The sequence below is a fragment of the Arachis duranensis genome, chromosome 7 (genome assembly GCF_000817695.3).
Source record: "Arachis duranensis cultivar V14167 chromosome 7, aradu.V14167.gnm2.J7QH, whole genome shotgun sequence".
In the NCBI taxonomy this organism is placed as follows: Eukaryota; Viridiplantae; Streptophyta; class Magnoliopsida; order Fabales; family Fabaceae; genus Arachis; species Arachis duranensis.
Genome location: NC_029778.3, coordinates 68,370,529 through 68,393,427, shown reverse-complemented (window position 1 = coordinate 68,393,427; position 22,899 = coordinate 68,370,529). Strand labels below are relative to the sequence as shown.

The following is a 22,899-nucleotide window of genomic DNA, read 5'->3' as shown; positions in this document are numbered from 1 at the left end:
TTTCAGCCAGAAAATACCTGAAATCACAGAAAAACACACAAACTCATAGTAAAGTCCAGAAAAGTGATTTTTAACTAAAAATTAATAAAAATATACTAAAAACTAACTATATCATACTAAAAACATACTAAAAACAATGCCAAAAAGTATACAAATTATCCGCTCATTATTGACCAAGGAAACCTAGAAGGTTCATTATATGTCTAGTTTTGTCTTCTGCCAATTGGAGAGATAAAAACACACAAAAAACCTTCATCATCAAATTAGTTCAAGGATTTAGCACAAATAATATCCAATGCAGTTCTCAACTTGCAAAATTTGTCTTTAGACAGTGGTTTAGTAAAGATATCAGCAAGTTGGTCATCAAAACTTACAAATTGAATGTCAATGTTTTCCTTTTGAACGTGCTCTCTAATAGAGTAAAATCTTACTTCAATGTGCTTTGTTCTAGAGTGCAGAATGGGATTTTTGGAACTCTTTATTGAACTCATATTATCACACATTAAGGAAATACTATTGACTTGCAATTTGTGATATGTAAGTTGGGTTTTCAGCCACAACAATTGTGAACAACATGAAGATACAACAATATATTCAGCCTCAGCTGTAGACAAGGTTACAATGGCTTATTTCTTGCTAGACCACACATTTAGTGAATATCCAAGAAAATAGCAAATTCTAGATGTGCTCCTTTGATCTACTGGATCACTAAAAAAATCTATATCACAATAACACAATATACCAAATTCATCAGATTTAAGATATCATAAGCCAAAATCAGAAGTGTCATTTATATATCTAATGATCCTTTTAACGGCTAAAAGATGGGATTCTTTAGGTTGTGACTGGAATCGAGAATAAACTCCAACACTTTGAACTATATCCGGTCTAGATGAGGTGAGATACAAAAGTGAATCGATCATCCCTCTAAACCTAGTTTCATCCACATCCTTGGCATTTTCATCCTTTTCAAGTCTAGAGTTTGGATGCATTGGTGTGTTCATTGGCTTAGCATTTTTCAAACCAAATTTCTTAACCAACTTTTTGGCATATTTTTCTTAGTGCACAAAAGTGCCACTAGGAGTTTGTTTGATTTGGAGTCCAAGAAAAAATGTGAGTTCTCCTATCATGCTCAAATCAAACTCACTAGTCATTAATTTGTTAAAATCAGCACACAAGGATTTATTAGCCAAGCCAAAAATAATATCATCAACATAGACTTGAACTAGAATAAAATGACATTAGATTCTTTAATGAAGAGAGTTGTATCTGTGGTACCACTTTGAAAACTATTTTTCAATAAGAAAGAACTAAGTCTTTCATACCAAACTCTAAGAGCTTGTGTTAAACCATAAAGAGCTTTTGAAAGTTTAAAATTATGGCTTGGGAAATTTTTATTTTTAAAACTGGAAGGCTGTGCCACGTATACTTCTCTATCAATGATATTGTTCAAGAAAGCACATTTAATATCCATTTGGAATAGTTTAAACCCTTGGTGAGCGGCATAGGCAAGTAACAATATTACAACCTCCATTCTTGCAACTGGAGCAAAAGACTCATCAAAGTCGATTCCCTCCTCTTGATCATACCCTTGAGCCACAAATCTTGTTTTATTCCTTGCTATGCTACTGTTCCGAGGGTTACCTGAAATTGTAGGTCGATCTTGGACGAGATCTTCCATTGTGGTCGGAGCTGATATGTCCGACTTTGTTGGACTTGATAGTGTGACTGATCTTTCATTACCGGAGGGTGGTGGTACCTGCAAGAGATTCCGATGCTTAAGCTAGCACGTGCTTTAGGCAGGTTTTTAGTAGAATCAGAGTATGAGTTATACTTGGGTGCTCCAGTGTATTTATAATAGTGTGGAGTGACCTTTCTAGAGATAAAATAGTTATCTTATCTTATCTTTGAGTGAAGTCATCTTATCTTTTTAGGGAACCGCCTTATCTTTCTAGGCTCTGGCTGCCTTTAAATTTGGGTCATGTTCCTTTGTTTGGGCCTACTTGGGCCTTTGTAGTGATTTGGCCGAAGTCTTTAGGAAGAGGTCGGGTGATTCTGACCTGAAGTAGTCAGTCGACTTCGTCTTCTATCAGCCCGAGTCCAACAACTCGACTTAGGGCATGAACAGTGCCCCTGCTTGAGCTTGGTCTTTCTTCTGAGGTCGTGTCTTTTGGCCGACTTTTGACCTCTTTTGGAAAAGCTGAGCTCGAGCATTCTTTATTGGCTTTTGTAGAACTTCCCATTAGTAGCTTTAAATGCAGAACGTTTCTCTTTATTATAGCGCGCGTTTTGCACTTTCTTTGGGAATGTGCGAGGGTTTTTAAAAACCCAATAACTCCTTCCTTCGCCGTTTCCTTTGCTTCCCTCTTCTCGTTTCGTTTTGAATTTTCAGAGAGCCTCTCTCTTCCGTTTCTCTTCTCCTTGCTTACTGCAACTTTCTCCTTTCTCTTTACTTCCTCTGTTTCTGTGTTTTCGTGCTTTCCTTTCCCTTTCTCGAGAAGACGATCGTTATTTGTCGCTTCAGCCTCTTTATCGTTCCCTCTTCGCTGCATGTTGGTTTTTATCTTCCTCTCTTTCTTTCACGCCATCCTTTTTATATTTGTGTTTGCTTGATCATGAAGAGCTTTGATCTTTGTGTGGATAACATCTGAAGTTTTGAGTCTCTTTTGCGTTGTTGTGCCTGTAATGCATGCTTTTGAGGGTTTCTTCGATTTGTATGAATTGTCGTTTTGTCGGAGAAGGATTCGATCTTTTTTTTGTTTGTAGTCTAAGGTAGTGGACTGTTGATTTCAAAAAGGTTAGGTCTTTCTTGATGATTTCTGCGTTGTATGTTTGATTGTCGCCAGCTTTATGTTTTGTATGGCATGGATGATTTCCTTTATGGGATCTCTTTTGCTGATAAATTGTGATAAGATGGTAACTTTAATGTCTTTTTGTGATTTTGCAGCTTTCTCTTGGGAGTGTCGCTGTTTGAAGGAGGGATGTTTTCTTGATGTCGGAGCGTAGACTATAGATTTTTCCTGAATCCTTACTCTGTTACTGCCTCCAAAGGATGCCCCTAGACCTTGGTGTGAGTCCTGGGGTCTCCTTTCACTGTTGTCTCTAACTTCTAACATTTGTATGCTTTAGTTTGAGATATATCCCTATTTGCCCGAGCTGTTGATTAGTAACCCATTTTTCTTTTTTCTTAATGTAGGACTAGTTGACCCATGTCTTATCGCAAAAATATTGTCGAGACGACCTCCAAAGTTCCCGAGGGCATGTCTGACTGGCTGGACTCTGAGCTGTACGACCCAAGCTAATTGATGATAAGTCAACTGACCTGTTCAGATCAGGACTACCCGACCTCTTTACGAAAGAGGTCGGCCAAACCGCTGCAGAGGCCCAAGAAGGCCCAAACAGAAGAACACGACCCAAATCTAAAAGGCAGCCCAAAGCCTAGAAGGATCAAGGCGGTTCCCTTAAAGATAAGATAACTTCACTCAAACATAAAGATAAGATAACTATCTTGTCTCAAGGGAAGGTCACTCTACACTATTATAAATACACTGGAGCACCCAGGTATAACTCATACTCTGATCCTACAAAAAACCTGCTTAACACCCTTGCTAAGTTAAGCATCGGAGTCCCTTGCAGGTACCACCACCCACCAGTGATGAAGGATTAGCACCACCATCATCAAGTCGGACACAACAGCTCCGACCAGTATAGAAGATCTCGTCTGAGATCAACCTACAGTTTCAAGTAACCCTCGGAACATTGGCGCCGTTACCGGAGATCCTGGAAGTCATCCCATCATCATGGCGGACAACCTTGACAACGACCACAACTCGGATCTAGAAAATAGAATGCCGCAGAAGGACACGGACACTACACGAAAGGAAACATCTCAACCAAACGGAGACAAGAACTCACCAAACACACAAATCTTGGAGGCACTTCAAGCTCAACAAGATCGTCTCAAACAACTCAAAAAGGAGGCTGAGTACCAACGAGAATCTAAAAAGGACCTTCGAAGGAAAACTAGGCGACGTAAAGAAATGGAAGACAAACTCTTGAAACTTGAAGCAGATCTAAAAGCCAAGACTACTCGATCCAATCACGAAGATAACCCCCGCAAAGATCAAGACCCATTCACCAAAGAAATTATGAAAGCCAAGGTCCCAAAGGACTTCAAGGCTCCCGACATGACCCCATATGATGGCACATCAGATCCAAGTCATCATCTCAGTAATTTCAGAAGCAGAATGTATCTCACCGATGCCTCGGATGCAATTCGATGCAAAGCCTTCCCAATTACCTTAATGAAGACGGCAATTAAGTGGTTCGACAGCCTGCCCCCAAGGTCCATCTCAAGCTTTGACGACTTAGCTGGAAAGTTTCTCGCTAGATTCTCCATCCAGAAGGACAAAACCAAGCACGCCCCAAGTTTATTAGGGATCATGCAAGGAGATCGGGAAAGTCTTCGCAACTATATGGAAAGATTCAACAAAGCATGTCTGGACATACAAATTCTGCCAACTGAAGCAGCCATTATGGGCCTCATCAATGGCCTACAAGAGGGACCTTTTAGTCAATCCATATCAAAGAAACACCCTACATCTTTGAATGAAGTGCAAGAATGAGCAGAAAAATACATCAACATGGAGGAAAACTCTTGACTAGGAGAGACCTCGAAATCTGGATCCTTTTACTCCTCCCGAGATAAGGATAAAGAGTCCATGAAAAAAGAAGGTCAGCATGGAGAGAAGATTAAAAAATACCACAACTATACCCCTCTCTGGGTGTCTCTTGTGGAAGTATGCCGAGAAGTATGCCACACTGAACAGATCTGATGCGTGGAAAATCCGTCTAGTAACAAATCTCCCATCGGCAAGTGTACCGAATTGTCGTCAAGTAAAAACTCACTATAGAGTGAGGTTGAATCCCACAGAGATTGATTTGATCAAGCAACTTTAATTAGAGGAATGTTTTAGTTGAGCGAACCAGAATTTGACTTGAGAATTGCAGAACATTAAATTGCAGAAAGGTAAAAAGCAGAAAAAGTAAATGCTGGAAATAAAGAGCTGAGTGTAAATGGCAGAAAATAAATTGCAGAATCTTAAATGGGAATGGGGAAATGCTCATAAAAGTAAATGGCAAAAATTAAAGAGAATGGGTAAGATCAGAAATGGGGAGTTCATTGGGCTTAGGAGATGTTGCATTCTCCGGATCAAATTCATTTTCATCTCTTCCTCAATCAATGCATTCATTGATCTCCTTGGCAATCTTAAATGATCAAATTCCAATTCCTTGGTAATCCAATCTCTCAAATCTTGATCAATAGCCAATTTCTTGGTCAATTGCTCATGAGAAGAGATGAAGTATGGTCACTGATTATACCACATGCATTCCCAAATCAAGTATTGGTAGGATTATAGTCACATATCCATCCAAACCCAATTTGATCCAGCATGAGAAAGCATTTCTAGCATGATCTCTTCATTCCTCTTCCAAGGTTTTGAAGAGATCCAAATATGAATAGTTTCTTTTCCAAGATAACTACCCAATTGGATGAAAATTGAAAGCTTTCTAGTAAAATCAAGAGAAAAGATAGAAGAAGAAGAAGAGTGAAAACTAATATTGATCCATCAAATTGCAGCAGAGCTCCCTAACCCAATGAAAGGGGTTTAGTTGTTTATAGCTCTGAAAATTGAAAACAAAGATGCAGAATACATCATGAAAGTAAAACTAGAAGTTGCAGAGAAAGTAAATACAGAGAGTAGTTCTATGCCCAAGGCTCCCTAAAGTTCCGACCCCTTTCTAATTCAAAGGTACTCCTATATATACTACTCTTCTGATCTTCTAGTTGGTTCTTCAAATCTTGGGTGTGGGCCTCTTGGATCTTGAGTTTGAAGCCGTTATCCTCTTTATTGGGCTTAGCTTTGCTTGCAGAGAGAAAATGTGAAGTAGGCAGGGACTTTGGCTTAGGACGTTAGTGGTGTCAACATTAAGTGAAAGTGTGGGTTCGAGAACATTAGTGACAATCACCTTTTTCACTAACGTTTCTCACCCAAATATGATCACGTTGACTTCAACGTTAGTGGCACTAACGTGACCACTAACGTTGCCTCTTGGTCCTTCGCATACGTTATTGGGACTTACCTTTCCCAATAACGTGGTTAGTCACCCCTTCTCCATACGTTAGAGTCCACGTTAACTAGGTTAACGTGGCTTCTAACGTAGTGATGCCAATCCTTCGAGAACGTTAGTGACACTTACCTTTGTCACTAACGTTCCAATGTGCCCCTACTTCACATGTTAGAGTCCACGTTAACTAGGTTAACGTGGCTTCTAACGTAGTAATGCTAGCCATCTCCAATGTTAGTGACAAAGGTGAGTGTCAGTAACGTTGGCTCATCATCTCTTTATCCACGTTAGCTTCCACGTTAACAAAGTTAACGTGGGAGTTAACGTTGCTCATGGTGGCTCTTAGGTGTTCATCCCAACGTTAGTGACAAAGGTAAGTGTCACTAACGTTGTCGATCAATTGCTCTCTCCACGTTAGCTTCCACGTTAACTAAGTTGGAAAGAGAAGAGAGATTAGATCAGTACCTAGCCAGTAAAACAGATGAGCCCATAAAGAGAAGAAGAGACGAAGAGGTCGGACGAACTGAACGACCACCTCGTACCTCGGAGAGACATGTTCACATGATACATGGAGGATTTGCGGGAGGAGGAATCTCCAAATCATCTCGCAAAAGACACCTCAAAGAAGTATATCACGTCGAGAGAGGAGAAGGAGCACCCGACCTCCCTACTATTACTTTCACTAAAGAGGATGCCGCTGGCGTCATCTCAGAACATGACGAACTAGAGAGTCTTTGAATCATTTGTAGTTTCTGATTTGCTTCTTTGCCCGGCTTGTGGGTCTTTGAACTCTATTTTCTATAGCTTGTAGTTGTTTGACTGTGACATTTTAGTTGCTTTTTCTTAGCAACTTTATTTAGAAAAACAAACGCTTTTGAACTCTTGAGGTCGACTCTCGGGTGGCCTTCTGAGTCTTTATTATAGTAGCTTTGTTTCTTCTTGATGTGTTTGTTTGCAACTTTTTGGCATTTCTAGAAATCTTTAGAGTGTTGGAGTCTTGCTGTCCGACCTTTTTTGATTGCCTTTGTGTTTGTTTATTTCCTGCTTTAGTCGAAGTGACCTTTGAGGCTAGCTTTGTTCAACTATTCTTTTTAGTATTCTCATAGAATACTTGTAAGTTGATTTTGGTGAGGTCGTGGCTTTTTTGGGTCGAGCTGCGTCCCTTCTAGCGCACGCCTTCTTGTTTGGTCGATTTCTCTCGTCAAACCTTCTCAAGTTATTTCTAGTAATCCCTTTTTATTTGGACCTCGCCGGGTCTCTTTTTATGGGTTTACTTTTTATAATTCTGTCACTTTGATCGGCTTGGGCCGACTTCTTCATGTCGATCCCTCTCGAGTTATTTTTAGTAATCCATTTTTAGTGGGACCTCACCAGGTCTCTTTTTATGGATTACTTTTTATAACTTTGTAGTTTTGATCGGCTTGGGCCGACTTCTTCATGTCGGTCCCTTCTAATTTATTTCTAGTAATCCACTTTTGATAAGGGCTGGCCAGGCCTCTTTCTATGGATTACTTTTTATAACTTTGTCGCTTTGATCAGTCGGGTCCGACTTTTTCATGTCGGTCCCTTCTAAGTTATTTTTAACAATCCATTTTTTCTCAGACCTCGTCAGGCCTCTTTCTATGGATTACTTTTTTATATAACTTTTGTCGCTTTGGTCGATTGGTCCGACTTCTTTATGTCGGTCCTTCCCAAATTATTTTTAGCAATCTATTTTTTCTCAGACCCTGTCAGGCCTCTTTCTATGGATTACTTTTTATAACTTCTTGCATTAATCTATTTTTGTCACTTTTTCATCTTGCCGATTTTGTTGTGATCAGGCGGTGAATTTGGTTTTCACCTTGCCGACCTGTAGCTTTGTCGTGATTGGGGGTGAATTTGGTTTTCACCTTACCGACCTGTAGCTCTGTCATGATCGGGTGGTGAATTTGGTTTTCACCTTGCCGACCTGTAGCTCTGTCCTTGGTAAAGAGACTTTGTAGAAAATCTGGAAAACTTTATTCAAATAGAAAAATAGACATATAGGAAAGAATATATACATGTGGGTGTTTACCCTTCTAAGTCAGGTAATTTTGCAGATCTTGGCTTGGTGCCTCGTTAAAAAACCTTTTTTTCAGGAAAAAGAGTGCACCTTGTCCTAAGATCTTTTATTACCTCTTAACTATAATACCTTCTTAGGTTACAGGCGTGCCATGACCTTGGTAGCTCTTGCCCTCGAGTTTGGACCCCTATAGTAGCCTTTTCCTAGTACCTCTGTAACTCGGTAGGGTCCTTTCCAGTTAGCTGCTAGCTTTCTTTCTCCTGGTCGACCTGTTCTGATGTTATTTTGGATTAGGATGAGATCGTCATTGGAAAAACTTCGCCGGACTACTTTCTGATTGTATCTTGAGGCCATTCGATGTTTTAACGTTTCCTCCCTGATCCGAGCTCACTCTCGGATTTCTGGAAGCAGGTCGAGCTCTTCCCTTTGGTTTTGGGAGTAGACCTCTTTGTTGAAATGGATCATTCTGGGGGATCCTTCTTCAATTTCTACTGGGATAATTGCCTCCATTCCATAAGCCAATCGAAAGGGTGATTTCCTCGTTGTGGAGTGTGGAGTTGTCCGATATGCCCATAGGACTTGTGGGAGCTCTTCAACCCAAGCTCCCTTTGCTTCCTGTAGTCTCCGCTTTAACCCGGCTAGTATGACTTTGTTGGCAACTTCTGGTTGTCCATTAGCCTGGGGGTATTCTACGGATGTGAATTGGTGCATTATTTTCAAGTCAGCTACCAATTTCCTAAAACCTGCATCTGTGAATTGCGTGCCATTGTCTGTGGTGATAGTATTGGGAACCCCAAACCTTGTAACAATGTTTCTGTATAAGAATTTTCGACTTTTTTGAGCCGTGGCATTAGCTAGGGGTTCTGCCTCAATCCATTTTGTAAAGTAATCTACCCTTACAATAAGGAACTTGAGTTATCCTGATCCTTGGGAAAAGGGTCCTAGGAGGTCGAGTCCCCATTTTGCGAATGGCCAAGGTGATGTTATGCTGATGAGTTCCTCTGGTGGGGCGGTGTGGAAGTTGGCATGTTTTTGGCATGGTGGGCATATCTTAACGAACTCGGCTACTTCTTTTTGCAAGGTCGGCCAAAAGAACCTGGCTCAGAGTACTTTTTTGGAGAGAGCTCATGCTCTGAGGTGATTGCCACACATGCCACTGTGTACTTCTTCCAAAACCTCTTTTGTGTTGGAGGTCGGCACATATTTTAACAGGGGTGTTGAAATCCCTCTCCTATAAAGGATGTTGTTTTTGACGGTGTAGTATTGTGCCTCCTGTTTTAGCCTCTTCGCCTCCTTCTTGTTTGTAGGGAGTATCTCTGATTTAAGGTAGTTGATTATGGAGGTTGTCCATCTTTGCTCCTGGCTTGATATGGCTAGGACCTTTTCTTCCTCCAAAATTGATGGGCTTTGCAATATTTCCTGGACAAGGCTTCTATTATTGCCCCCTGATTTGGTGCTGGCTAATTTTGAGAGTGCATCAGCTCGAGCATTCTGTTCTCGAGGTATATAGCGGACCTCATATTCCCCGAGCTGTCTGAGTTGTTCCCTGGTTTTGTCCAGGTATTTTTTCATGGTGGAGTCCTTAGCTTGGTAGCTCCCTACTATTTGTGAGGTGACGACTTGCGAATCACTGAAGATGATAAGCTTTTGAACTCCCACCTCCTTAGCCAGCCTCAAACTGGCTAGTAATGCTTCGTATTCGGCCTGGTTGTTTGACGCAGGGAACTCAAATTTTTAGGAGAGTTCAATTTGGGTTCCCTGATCACTTTCTATTATCACACCTGCACCACTCTCGGTTTTGTTTGAAGAGTCGTCTACATAAAGATTCCATTTTGTAGGAGTTCCCGAGGTGTCAGTGTACTCAGCAATAAAGTCGGCCAAATATTGTGACTTGATGGCAGTCCGAGCCTCATATTGCAGATCGAACTCAAATAGCTCGACTGCCCACTGTAGAATTCTTCCAACTAAGTCTGTTTTCTCTAGAATGCCTTTTATGGGTTAGTTGGTCCGAACTTTGATGGTATGAGCTTGAAAATATGGGCGGAGTCATCGAGAGGTTAGTATGAGAGCATAGGCAAACTTTTCTATTTTTTGGTAGTTCAATTTAGACCCTTGTAGGGCTTTGCTAATAAAGTAGATGAGTTGTTTGTCCACTTTCGTCTTCTCTGACTAGTGCTGAGGCTATTGCCCGATTTTCTACTGTAAGGTACAATACAAGTGGTTCTCCTTTCCATGGTCGAGTTAGAATAGGTGGTTGTCCCAAGAACCTTTTGAAATCCTGGAAAGCCTGCCTGCTCCCTCTAGAGAAGCCAATGGACCGCTTGATCTCTTCTATGTCAAGCCCCTACCTTTGTTGTTCTGCCATCATGGCTCTTTGATCTTCCCTTATTTCATAGAGGATGGTGGAATGCTCTTGATGTTCCATCCTCAACTGATTTATGCTGGAGCTTAATTCTCCTATAGAAGTATGCAATTGGTCCCAATAGCATTGGAGAGGAAAATGCATCCCTTGAGCCATCTCAAGGATTTCTTGTTGAGGCTGTTCCACATACTCTTGTTGAGGTGCATGTGTAAGCTCTCTAGTTTGCTCCATCCTTCTTTTAGTGATGCGCTTGTCCTCCTCAATGGGGATGTCTCCTTCTATGACAATTCTAGCTGAATTGCATAAGTGACATATAAGGTGGGGAAACAGCAACCTTGCGAAGGTGGAAGGCTTTTCAGCTTTCTTGTACAATTCTTGAGGTATTACCTCATGTACCTCCACCTCACTTCTAATCATGATGGAATGAATCATGATGGCTCTCTCAATGGTCACCTCTGACCAATTGCTAGTAGAGATGATGGAACGTTGGATGAATTCCAACCATCCTCTAGCTACAGGCTTGAGGTCAAGCTTTTTTAGTTGGATAGGCTTGCCTTGAGTACCCCTTTTCCACTGAGCTGCTTCCACACAAATGTCTGGAAGGACTTGGTCCATCCCCTGATCAAAATTGACTCTCTTAGTTTAAGGATGTGGGTCTCCTTGCATTACTGGCAAATGGAGTGCCAACCTTACACTTTCCGGGCTGTAATCAAAGGGTCGCCCTCAGACCATGGTGCTCCAATTTTTGGGATGTAGGTTCACACCAGTGTCATGGTTTTTAGTGACCCATGCATTAGTATAGAACTCTTGCACCATCAAGATTCAAACTTCTGGAATAGGATTGGTTAGGACTTCCCAACCCCTCCTCTAGATTTCTCATCAGATCTCTGGTTACTCATTCTTTCTGGGCCTAAAGGGGACTTCAAGAATCACCCTTTTTCTTTGCCACTACTCTATAGAAGTGGTCTTGATGAGCTTTGGTGATGAATCTCTCTATCTCTCAAGGTTCAGAGGTGGAAGCGACTGCTTTTCCTTTCCTCTCTTTAGAGGATTCTCTGACTTTGGGTTCCATAAGTGTGAATGGAAAGAAAAAAGCAAGGCTTTTCCAACACCAAACTTAAAAGCTTTGCTCGTTCTAGAGACAAATATGAAGAAAAGAGTAGAAATCCGGATGCGTTAGCCAAACTGCCAGGAATCTAAATGGTCTTTTGCCTTTGTTTATAGGAGGAGGAGGACTGAGTTGGAGACAAAGGGGAGTGTGATCCGATTTGAAACTGGGTAGGTGTCTGACCTTCGATTCAGGGAAGGTATTATGCTATTCTAGATTGCAAAGAGCTCTGTCTAACCACTCTACTAGGTTATCCCTTTTCTAGGTAAAGGGCCAACCATAGTAACCTAGGTCAAAGAGGCAACAATCCGAGCTACATGCTTGAAATTCAGAGTAGGCACCTCTGGGATTGCTTCTAGCACTACCTTTCCTTTCAAAATCCTTGAGAATAGCATTGAAGTCGCCAATGAGACACCAGGGTTGGTTAATATTGCTGCTTAGATCGCGAATCTCATTCCAGAGAACTCTTCGACTCGCCCTCTGTGGGTTACCATATATGGCCGAGAGGAACCAGGGTTGTGACTGCCTCTGCTTCAATTCCAGGTGCACCATTTGAGAGCTATGAAAAGTGATATCCATATTCCAGGAAGATTTGTCCCAAAGGCACCATATGCCACTAGAGAACCCTCTAGCATCCTCAATGAAAAAATTATCAAAAACTAGCATTATATTCTCTTTTAATGTCTTCAATAAGCGCCGAAAAAGTTTTACTCCCTACTCCTCTACAATTCCAGGCAATAACATTCATGATGACCCTAGAAGAAAAAGAGAAGGGTAGAAACATACCCAAGTTCAGTTTCGGGATTTGACCCCAGCAGCCATCATCGGCGAGTCTAGCATAACATCATCTCCATGTCTCGATGAGTTGCTATCAGTGTTACATATATACTCTGGCAAGCTGTCTGGTGGTTTTTCCTTCCGCAGAGAGCCTCCCTGGTTTCTCTGCGCTCCTTCATTCATGAAGTTCTTTGGCAATTGGGAAAGGAAACCATCCCTTATCACATGCTCCTCCAGCACATTCTTCACAATTTTCGATGCTTTGTGGGATTCATTTTGTTCTTGCTGTAGCCTCCTGATATTATCGAGCATTTCGGCTTCTAAAGCCAGAATTTCACTAATTTCTTGTTGCTGAACGTTGTCACTGGGGAGCTTTAGATGAGCTTGTAGAGATTTTCTCCTTTCTTGCAGCATATTTCACTTTGGGCTTCTGATTTTTAATGATAGCCGGTGGCCCATTAGGAACATTCTGCTTCTTTTTTTAATTTTGTGGGCTTTTGCCCGCTCTTGACCTTAAAACCTTTTGGGCCATTTGGGTTTTTGACCCACTCTCCTTAGGAACATTAGGAAGCCTTGGTTCATTAGTGCGTGTGTACGCAAAACCCCCATACTTTTTGTACACCAGTAGTACCAGTAATACTGGATCGTCCAAGTAATACCTGAGCGAGTCAGGGTCGATCTCACGAGGAATGTGGCTTGAAGTAAGCTATGATTGTCTTGCAGTTCTTAGTCAGGCAGATCAGAAGGTTGTTAGATTAGAGGAAACTATTCATAATTTATATTTGTAAAACAAGTATTGTCAGTAATAGGAATAAAGTTAAGAGTTGGAGTTGCTTTGTCTTTCTGAACTAACTCTAGTACAACTGTCTTATTTGCTTGTGAATGATCTTCTTCTATGGCAGGCTGTAAGTGATCAAAGCCATTGCCCTTGGTCATTGATCTACTATGCTACAGAATAAACACCATTGGCCGTGGTCATTCAATCTGATGAAGGGTGAAGTGCTTAGCAAGTCATTCTCTTGGCGATCCTACTCAAAATGCCACAGACAAGGTCAAATCTTCTGAATTAGAGAATGTTGCTTCTTTGGATTCTAGCCTATACCACGGAGACCCTAATCTCCCCGGAGATCGGCTGAACTGGTGTATCGAGAAGTCCCCAATAAAATCGTGGATTAACCTTCTGAGAGATGTATAAACATAGTTGTTGGCTCGTGCTTTTCCTTCCGAGTATTCACACGAACCCAAGTAGACGTGGGTGTTTGTCAGACACGTTCATCTTAATGTGATGAATAAAGCTAATTGGTTAGATCATCATATTCACCATGATGAAGATCGGGATATACATCTTAGAGATAGATCAAACACGGATCGAAGAAGAAATAATAGTACTTTTATTAATTCATAGGACTCAGCAGGGCTCCTCCCCTCAACCTAGGAGGTTCTGAAACTCATACTGAAAGTAAAAACAAAGCAAAAATGTGTATGATGTGTGAAAGGTTCGAAAATCCCCCATAAATTACATAAACATAAACCCTTAAATACTAAACAAATGACTAGTAAGAGTAAAACAGTCTATTTAGTGCTAAAATCCACTTTTAGGGCTGAGCTTTGATGAGATCCATGTGAATTGAGGTCTCTTGAGCGTTAAACACCAGCTAGGGGGTCCTCTTTGGGCGTTTGTACATTGTTCTCTGCTCTTTGGGTGTTGGACGCCTAGAAGGGGGCAGGAAGCTGGGCTTGGATGCCAGTTTTGGGCCTTCTAATTCGAAGCAAAGTATAGACTGTTATATATTTCTGGAAAGCTCTGGAAGGCAGCTTTTCATAGCCATTTAGAGTGCTCCATTTGGACTTCTGTAGCTCCAGAAAAGCTCTTCCAAATGCAGGAAGGTTAGATCTGGACAACATCTGCAGTACTTTCTCTATCTCTGAATCAAACTGCTGCTCCAGCTCCTCAATTTCAGCCAGAAATTACCTAAAATTTCTCAAAAACACAAAACTCAGTAGAATCCAAAAATGTGAATTTAACACTAAAACCTATAAAAGCTTAATAAAAACTAAATAAAAATAACTAAAAACTATATGAAAGTGATGCCAAAAAGCGTATAAAATATCCGCGCATCATTCATCTAGCCTGGTCTGTTGCTTTTCCCTAAAGTGGTTAGTATTCATATCCCCTTCAATTTCGGCATCCTCATATAGGATATTATAGTGCGATCCTATTTCATTTAAATGCCCCGTCTTAGTATCTCCCCCTTCCCTAACTGTAAGGGCTTCCTTTCCGATGGCAACTGATTTCTTCCCCATAATTAGTCTTTCAGGTTTTTTCCTTATTTGTCACCTCACCATCATCCACGGTCCAAAATCTGGTGGCCTTTGATTACGCTGTGATTCCTGCACTATATCCATATTTTTCGTATTGATTTAGTCCATCAACGTTGCTGTATTTTTCTCGCCTGAGTTAATCCCCTCACCGGAATATTCCTCCGCCCGGTGATTATTGTCATAAAAAATGTTCTCACTACATTCCTCCGATCTGTGGCTATATAGATCACATGTGAAGCAAATAAGATGAAGACCTTCATATTAAACATTCAATGTGCTGCCCAGCACCGAGATACGAGGGATCAATTTCTTTCTAAGATCAATTTCTACACAGAGTTTCGCAAATTGCCCACAGGATTAGATGGACGTTGCTCTATGAATCTTAAGCATCGTTCCTAATGTTGAACTAAATCTCCATAGGAACCGATGGTTATAGAGTACGATAGGTAAATTCGGGATTCGGATCTAAGCCGCGATCTTCTTTACTTCTCTTTCTGATTCCAAGAAGAAAGGTCTCCACCTTTGGACAATCAAGTAATGTCCAGCTATCATCCACGACCCTCTTGTGAGCGCGAAGGAGTAGTCCTCCTCATCTGAAAAATGAACCAAGAAATAGTCACGATCCATATTAATGACATTAATCTTACCTTTCTTTACCCAGTCCCTTCCGAGGCGTTGCTCCATGAAGCCGAGATTTACTCGCTTTCCCAGAACTTTGACAATGAGTGAAGCATGCCAGGGCTTGCACCAGTCATCAAATTCTTCCTTTGTCACTTTGATCTCAGGGCAAGGATCAAAGGGTTTATCTTCCCTTTGCAGATTTTCCTTGTCCATATACTAGCGATCCTCTGGATTCGGCTCGCTCTCATTAGAGTTTAGAGAGCGCGGGCTTGAGTCTTTATCCATAGTGCCTAGGGTTACCAAAAGGGAGTCTCTATATGAGACTTTTGGCCTTGTCGAGTTATTTGCATCATTCCTCGTCATGGGATCCATCTTTTCACCCAGTTGGTTAAGATCAGCCTCACGAGTTTTGACCTTTTCGGTACTTCGTTGCATTAGGTCATCCTCCTCGGATGAAACCCTAGCAGAGCTCTCATGTGCCTCCGTCAATTGTCTCCCTTCCAGGTTTTTATTTCTAAAATATCATTATTATGCATAACTGTAAAGATAACTTCAGTTAACGGAACCGTAAGGAACCCTAAACCCAACTTCGTCAGCAGAACTGGCACCGCCGTCCGTGGTTGTCGGTGTCTCCGTGGCCTTCTCCTTCCCCTGTCCCAAACCCATACGGCCAGACCTTCTCTTCTAGCTCGGCACGTCGTCCATTCCCCTGGTGACTTCGCTGTTCGAGGCTTCGAGCTACTTCACCGTCGTGTCACCGTCGTGTCTTTGTCGTGTCTTCGTCATCTCACCGTCGTCGCCCTGTTCTCAATGGAAGGTTAGTGGCACTGTTTAGCGATTTTCCTTGATGCTCTGTTGAGGCTGTTTCAGTGTTTTGAATTTGATTTTGATGGTGTCTGATCATTGATTTTGGATTTCTAAAACTGAAATTAATTAATTTGTGATCAATGTTTTGAATTTGGAATTTGTAATCTTTGTTATGCACTTATGCTGTTGTGTCGTCTAGGGGTTTTTGAGTATGGTGTTTCTGAATTTTTGTTGAAATAGTTATTGATTTCAGGGTTTAGGAGTGATTATTTGTTGCTGGTATTTAATTTTTGTTGTTGATTCTTTTTTATTTTAAGTTTTGTTAAGTTCTTCTTTTGGTATTTGGTAATTTTTGTTGCTGATGTTTTTTTATTTTTGGTTCTGTCAAGTTCTGCTTTTGGTATTCGGATTTGATTTTTAGGCGGATTCGCATACTTCCAAGAGGGAATAAAGTAAACTGCTTGTCAATCTATTTGTCTCTTGGTGATAATGTTAATTTTCCTGCTGGTTGGTGCAAAATTTGTGAATCAATTAATGGAAAGGAAATCATTATTCAAATTTTGTGCTGCTACTCATTAATTTTGTGTTGTTGCTGTGTTTTTAATTTCTGGAAGTTTTTTTGATATTTGGTTATTGCTGCTAAAATGAAAATCAAATAATTACGGAAATTTTTGTACTTCTGCTCATTGATTTTGTGCTGCTGCTATTTTTTCAATTTCTAAAATTTTTGTTGAAATTTTTTTACTGCTGCAAAAAATAGAAATCAAATCATTATTGAAATTTTTTATTTTTGTTTATCTTTAGTGATTTCAGGTTTAATGCGGTTACTTTATGCTCTGTTTAGTGTCTTGTTCATGGTATTTTTGATTGAGTTTATCATTTGAGAGCTGCTGTTAGTGTGGTTTGCAACAAGTTCTTGCGAATTTTCATGATTGATAAATACTTATGTTGGTATTTAATATTTGATATTTCTTTTTAATATTTAAGTTGAGTTTATATTTTGATAAGATCATATGGATTTGGTTGAGAATATTTTATGTATTGTTTTAAATTTGAAAAGTATTTTAATATTTATATTAGACTATTATTATTTTAGAATGTCTATTTATAATTTATTTATTATTTTATTCTAAAACAGTTCTTCTAATTGAACTACCAATTAAATTGATTGGACTAATAAACTAATAATTAGAATGATTTAATAACTGATTCGATTTTCAGAACCTTACTTCAGTCGATTTAATAGACTACAAATCTACAATAATAAAGTTAATAAATCTATTAATCTACAATAATAAAGTTAATAAATCTATTGAAGTTGAATGTGAATGTTTATAAAAGGTTATGGCGCAAAGTCAGATCCAACTTTCAAGTCTAATAGCTTTAAGTATAACTTATAATTATTAAATTAGAATTAATGTTATATATATATGTTATAAAAATGTGATTTTAGTGGTCGTAGCTATAGTGTTAATTGTTATCGGGCCAATTTAATAATGTTTATGAGTTGTTGTCTAAATTTTGTCTAATTTATTATTTTAGTAAATTTTAATTTTTAAAAATTATTTATTTTTATATTTTTTAAATTAAATATTAATTTTTAAACTTTTTTAGTAAATTAGGTACTATGTTTTAGACACTATGACATTCACCTAATTATAATATTCCTTTACGTAAAGTAAATACTCATCGATGTAAAGTTGTGAAATCTAATTGTCAGTGTTAAGAAATGTAACGTTATCGAAGGTTTTAAAAATCGAACCGAATCGATTGGTTCAATTCGATTAAGCGAAAACCAATTGTTTAGTCGGTCCGGATGACATGTAGAACCTCCTTGTATAAAAATGATCTAAAAATCGGTCGAATTAGTAGTTAATTGAAAAACCGTCTGAATCGTCAGTTTTATAAGTGTTATTGGTTCGGCCATAATGCTTAAAATGATGCCGTTTTAATGTTTATAAAGAGCTGGGAAGGAGCTGTTGTTGTCGATGATGATAGACTGTGGGTGCCGTCGCCGGTTGTGGGAGGTTTGCAGCTTGGCCCCCATCGCATCGTTCCTCTTCTCCTTGCCGTCGCACGAAAGTCTGGGTCTAGCTCGTGGCGTCGCTGTCGCCATTGCCAGTCGCGAAGGGTTGCTTGGTACTCGTCCCTTCGATCTCTCTCTCTCTCTCAGTCTCTCCCTCTGTCCGAGCTCGGTCGTCTCTGTCGCGAAGGTCTGCTCTCTGTCCGAGGCTCCGAGCTCACGTCCCTTCCTCCATCGTCGTTACTTCCCATTCCTTCCTTGCCACCGGTAGGCACTGCTGCTTCAATTTATTTTTTCCTGTTTTCTACTTTTGTTAATAATACTGATTCTGAGTTGCTGATTTTGTGGAATAATGGTTGAATTGAATGATTCGGTTGAATAATTTTACTGAGTTAATGTTGTTGATGGTTAATTTTTTTTTGTTGTATGTTGAAGATGGAAGAATCACGAAGTTCTCAATTTCAAGTTCTAAGATTCTGAGTTGAGTTTGTGTCCTAGATTATGAGTTGGGATTGTGTTTTTAGTTGGGGTTGTTGCTTATGTGATTCTGAATTTAGTTTCGATGCTGAGTTTGGATTCTTTGCTTAATTTTTCGGGTTTTGGATTCTGAGATGTTGTTGATACTTGAATAGAAGTCTTTGTTATAATTTTTTTGTGATTTTGAATTCTTTGTTGCTGATGGTTTGAGTTTTTGCTTAAGTTTGTGTTTTTCGTTGTTGCTAATTACTTGATTATTAGAAGTTATTGTTAAATTTTTTTATTCTAAACTTTTGTTGTTGATGTGATGAGTATTATTGCTGTTTACTTTATTAGAACTTAGAAGTTAATTAGAAATTTTTATTTTGTGAAATTTTAATGATAAAATATGAACAAGTTATGATGTAAAATTGTATCACTTTAAATTTTATTAATTTATAAATTATTGAATTTGAATATTTGATATTGTATATTGAATTTTGAATAATTTTATTATATATTTAATTAAATTGATTCAACCAGAAATCAACTCCGATAAAACGATTGAACCATTGAACTAGTCACTCAACCGATTCAATGACCGATTCAGTTCTCGCAACCTTGGTCCCCAGTTCCAATTACAACTCCAGACGATGGTGGTGGTGGGACTTGCCATCATTCTCTCAAAGGCCTCCATTGATTTCTCTTTGGCGCACTACTCCCTCCATCACCACCACCGCCACCGCCTCCTCCTCCTCTCAGCAACAAGACATCGGTCTCTCTCTCTTTCTCTCTCATGCATTCATTCAAACATGTGGTCTGGATGACATTTTTGCTAACATATATTTGTTATTTGTTATTATGGCTGGACAGAGGCAGGCATCTTCTCTCTCTCTCTCATGTATTCATTCAAACATGTGGTCGGGATGACATGTTTGCTAACATATATTTGTTATTTGTTATTATGGTTGGACAGCGGCAGACATCACAATAGGCATTGATTCGTCCTCATCCTCAATAAGCCCAAGTTTCGGAAGACTGAAAGCTCAGAAAGTCAAAGCTCTCGTCCACAGGTCTAAGCAGCACAGAAACAGAAGCACTGATCGACCACGTGATTCATCGCCAAACCCTCGTTCCAGAGGAGGATGGGGGGACGTTATAGGATCCTTCCATTCTCTTAATTCTCAGGAGCTTGCTCCCGACACCAGCTTCTTCAGTGTCAAGTCCTTCAGGGAACTAGGCTGCGCTGACTACCTCATCCAATCACTCCAAAAGCTCTCTTTCCTGCGCCCTTCCAATGTATAGGTACTTCTTTCATTGTTGTAGTGTGGCTCTTCATTTATTCAAAGTGTTATGTGAATCATAGTTACATAGAAATCTGGCACGGGAACAGTATTCAGTACACATTATGCAATAAATAAATATTTTATGTGAAAAATATACACATATTCAGTTACGCAGATGAAATAGTACGTGGTATGCGTGAATTATTATGCAATAGATTATCTAATTTGTGAATTCATGTAACTATGATATAAATTGTAAACTCTGTTGCTTTTTAGTTTTTATGATGTGGATGATTTCTATACTCTATAATTTGATTTCGTGTAGGCCATGGCATTTGCACCTGTTATTGCTGGAAAGACTTGTATTATAGCTGACCAAAGTGGTTCTGGAAAGACTTTAGCATATCTTGCACCAATAATTCGGCGTCTTAGGCAAGAAGAACTAGAAGGACAATGTAAATCCTCTGCTCAAGCTCCTAGAGTTGTCATACTAGCACCTACAGCTGAATTAGCTTCCCAGGTTGTTTTGCTTCTCCTATTGAGCCCCACTAAAACAAATATTCACTTTTAAGTCATTGGACCACTTTTAACATTTTTTACCATGTTAAAAACATAACAGAATAGGAGAACAAGAAAGTAGCCCATGTAACCAGAAAGGAAGATTACCTTGTTTCTACATTATTGTTTAGAATCATGTTGGTTATTCTAGGACTTGTCATAAGCTTTTAGTTATTTTTTGGATAATTTCAAAATGAGGTTACAAAAAAATCCAAAATAGTTTCTACTTGGGATTCAAAATATGTCTCATTATTTCCCATGATAGTATTTACTTTTTAGCATTTGAAACTCAAGCCCTAAAATCATAATACTTGTGGATTACGAGTATGCAGGGTCATACCAATCATCTGACTACACAAACACAAGTTTAGAAAAAGATGTGCAGGATCATCATTTGTAGGTCTTAGATAATTGTTGATCATTGTCTAGATCTTTGCTTCCATTTAAATCTATGGTTGTCACAGGTGGCTTGCAACAAAGAACTCAACTGGAAACTTTACAACAGGGTGTTGATGTATTAATAGCTACACCTGGCCGTTTTTTGTTCCTTTTGAAGGAAGGCATCTTGCAGTTAACAAATCTAAGATGGTAAAAGCTGATCTCGTTTCGATTGAATTATTAATTAGCGTTGGTAATGTCAATATTCTGCTATGTTGGTTTTATCATTGAACTAGCAGTGATGCCATTATTAATGCCATAATTATGATTTTGCTGACCTAACGCACGATTGGAGTTAGCTTAATCTGCTATCAACATGCATAAAGCATCCAATATGTGGAATTTACATTCTGTTGGTGTTGAAACTTGAATAATGTTTAATATTTGGAATAGATGTAAACTTTTCTATTTCAACACTTAAATTTTTTTATGTTTCCAATACATCGAGTAATTCAAAACCTTAAAAAATTTCCATTATTATCTTCTTAACAAACACCCTTAGAATATCTTTTAGCGAAGTCCCTAATAACATGTACTAGATTTCTATGCCTTTTAGTTCCACTATGAATATTTGTAGAATTAATGATATTTTGTTTTCCAATTGTATAATTTGACCTAACTATAATAATTTTTTGCGGTGTTGTTTTGGGTGAGATATATATTCTCTTTGGTGATGAAGATTTTGAAGTGGCTCTTCAAAGCTTGATCAATTCCTCACCCATAACTACAGAATACTTATTTGTGACTGCAACTTGGTGTACGAAATTGTGATCACACTTTTCACAACTCCGCACAACTAACCAGCAAGTGCACCAGGTCGTCCAAGTAATACCTTACGTGAGTAAGGGTCGATCCCACGGAGATTTATGGCTTGAAGCAAGCTATGATCATCTTGTAAATCTCAGTGGGACGGATTCAAATGGTTATGAGTTTTTAATAATTAGAAGATAAATAAAACATAAAATAAGATAGAGATACTTTTGTAATTCATTGGTAGGAATTTCAGATAAGCGTTTGGAGATGCTTTATTATTCCTGAACCTCTGCTTTCCTATTGTCTTCACCCAATCATGCGTGCTCCCTTCCATGGCAAGCTGTAAGATCCTCTCAGTGAAAATAGTCCTCTACGGTTTCTGTACGTCTAATCAACTGTCAGATTTCTCGTCTCGGATGAAAAATACCAGGTATAGCTACCGCATGGGTAATCATCTGTCTGTTCTCGCTAGTGTCGGAATAGGACCTTTGTCTTTTTGCACACTATCACTACGCCCAACATTCGTAAGTTTGAGGCTCTTCACAGTCATCCCTTTCCAAATCCTACTCGGAATACCACAGACAAGGTTTAGACTTTTCGGATCTCAGGAATGTTGTCCATTGTTCTAGCCTTGACGAATGAATTTTTGATGGTTTAGAATTCACAAATGAATTCTCGTTGCAAGTATAGTTTCTAAACCAATCATTAATCCTTTCATACAAAAAGTTGTTTGTCACTAAAACAAACCCCTAAATTTATAAACCGAAGTATTGAAACCTCGGGTCGTTCTCCCTAGGAATTACAATAGAGTGTCTTGTTATTGGTTGTGAGTTATTTTGGGGTTTTGGATAAGAAACATGAAAGATAAATGGCAAGAAAGTAAACTAATGGCTAAAAAGGTCTTGGCAAGGGTTGGTGGTCAAGGATCTCTATCCTAATCACTAACCACAATATGAGAATTGGCAAGGATTAATCTCATTAAATCATCCTCTAACTAGTAGTAAAGGAAAGTCAAATGAGCTATATCAATCCTAGTCCATAAGTCCTAACTCTCCACTAATTCAATTAGTGAGAACTAGAGTCAATGGATCCCAATCATCAATTACTTGGACATTAGTAACTCAAGAGTTCCTAAGTTACCTTTCCAAGCCAAGAGTATAAAATCCTACTCTAAAATCCAACCAAGCATTTCATCAAACACTTGGAAGGCATAAAAGG

At 39.2% G+C, this 22,899-nt stretch overlaps 1 protein-coding gene across 1 annotated transcript in view; it reads left to right on the top strand.

The window, feature by feature from the left end:
* The first annotated feature begins 18,115 nt into the window (after positions 1-18,115).
* Positions 18,116-22,899, top strand: part of LOC107458647 (DEAD-box ATP-dependent RNA helicase 50) — a 10,470-nt gene continuing 5,686 nt past the window's right edge. The window contains exons 1-5 of the mRNA XM_052251728.1: positions 18,116-18,457; positions 19,279-19,421; positions 19,623-19,945; positions 20,258-20,387; positions 20,955-21,078. Of these exons, the coding sequence (XP_052107688.1) occupies positions 18,156-18,457; positions 19,279-19,421; positions 19,623-19,945; positions 20,258-20,387; positions 20,955-21,078 (1,022 nt within the window). The 5' untranslated portion in view covers positions 18,116-18,155. The remainder of the gene's footprint in view (positions 18,458-19,278; positions 19,422-19,622; positions 19,946-20,257; positions 20,388-20,954; positions 21,079-22,899) is intronic.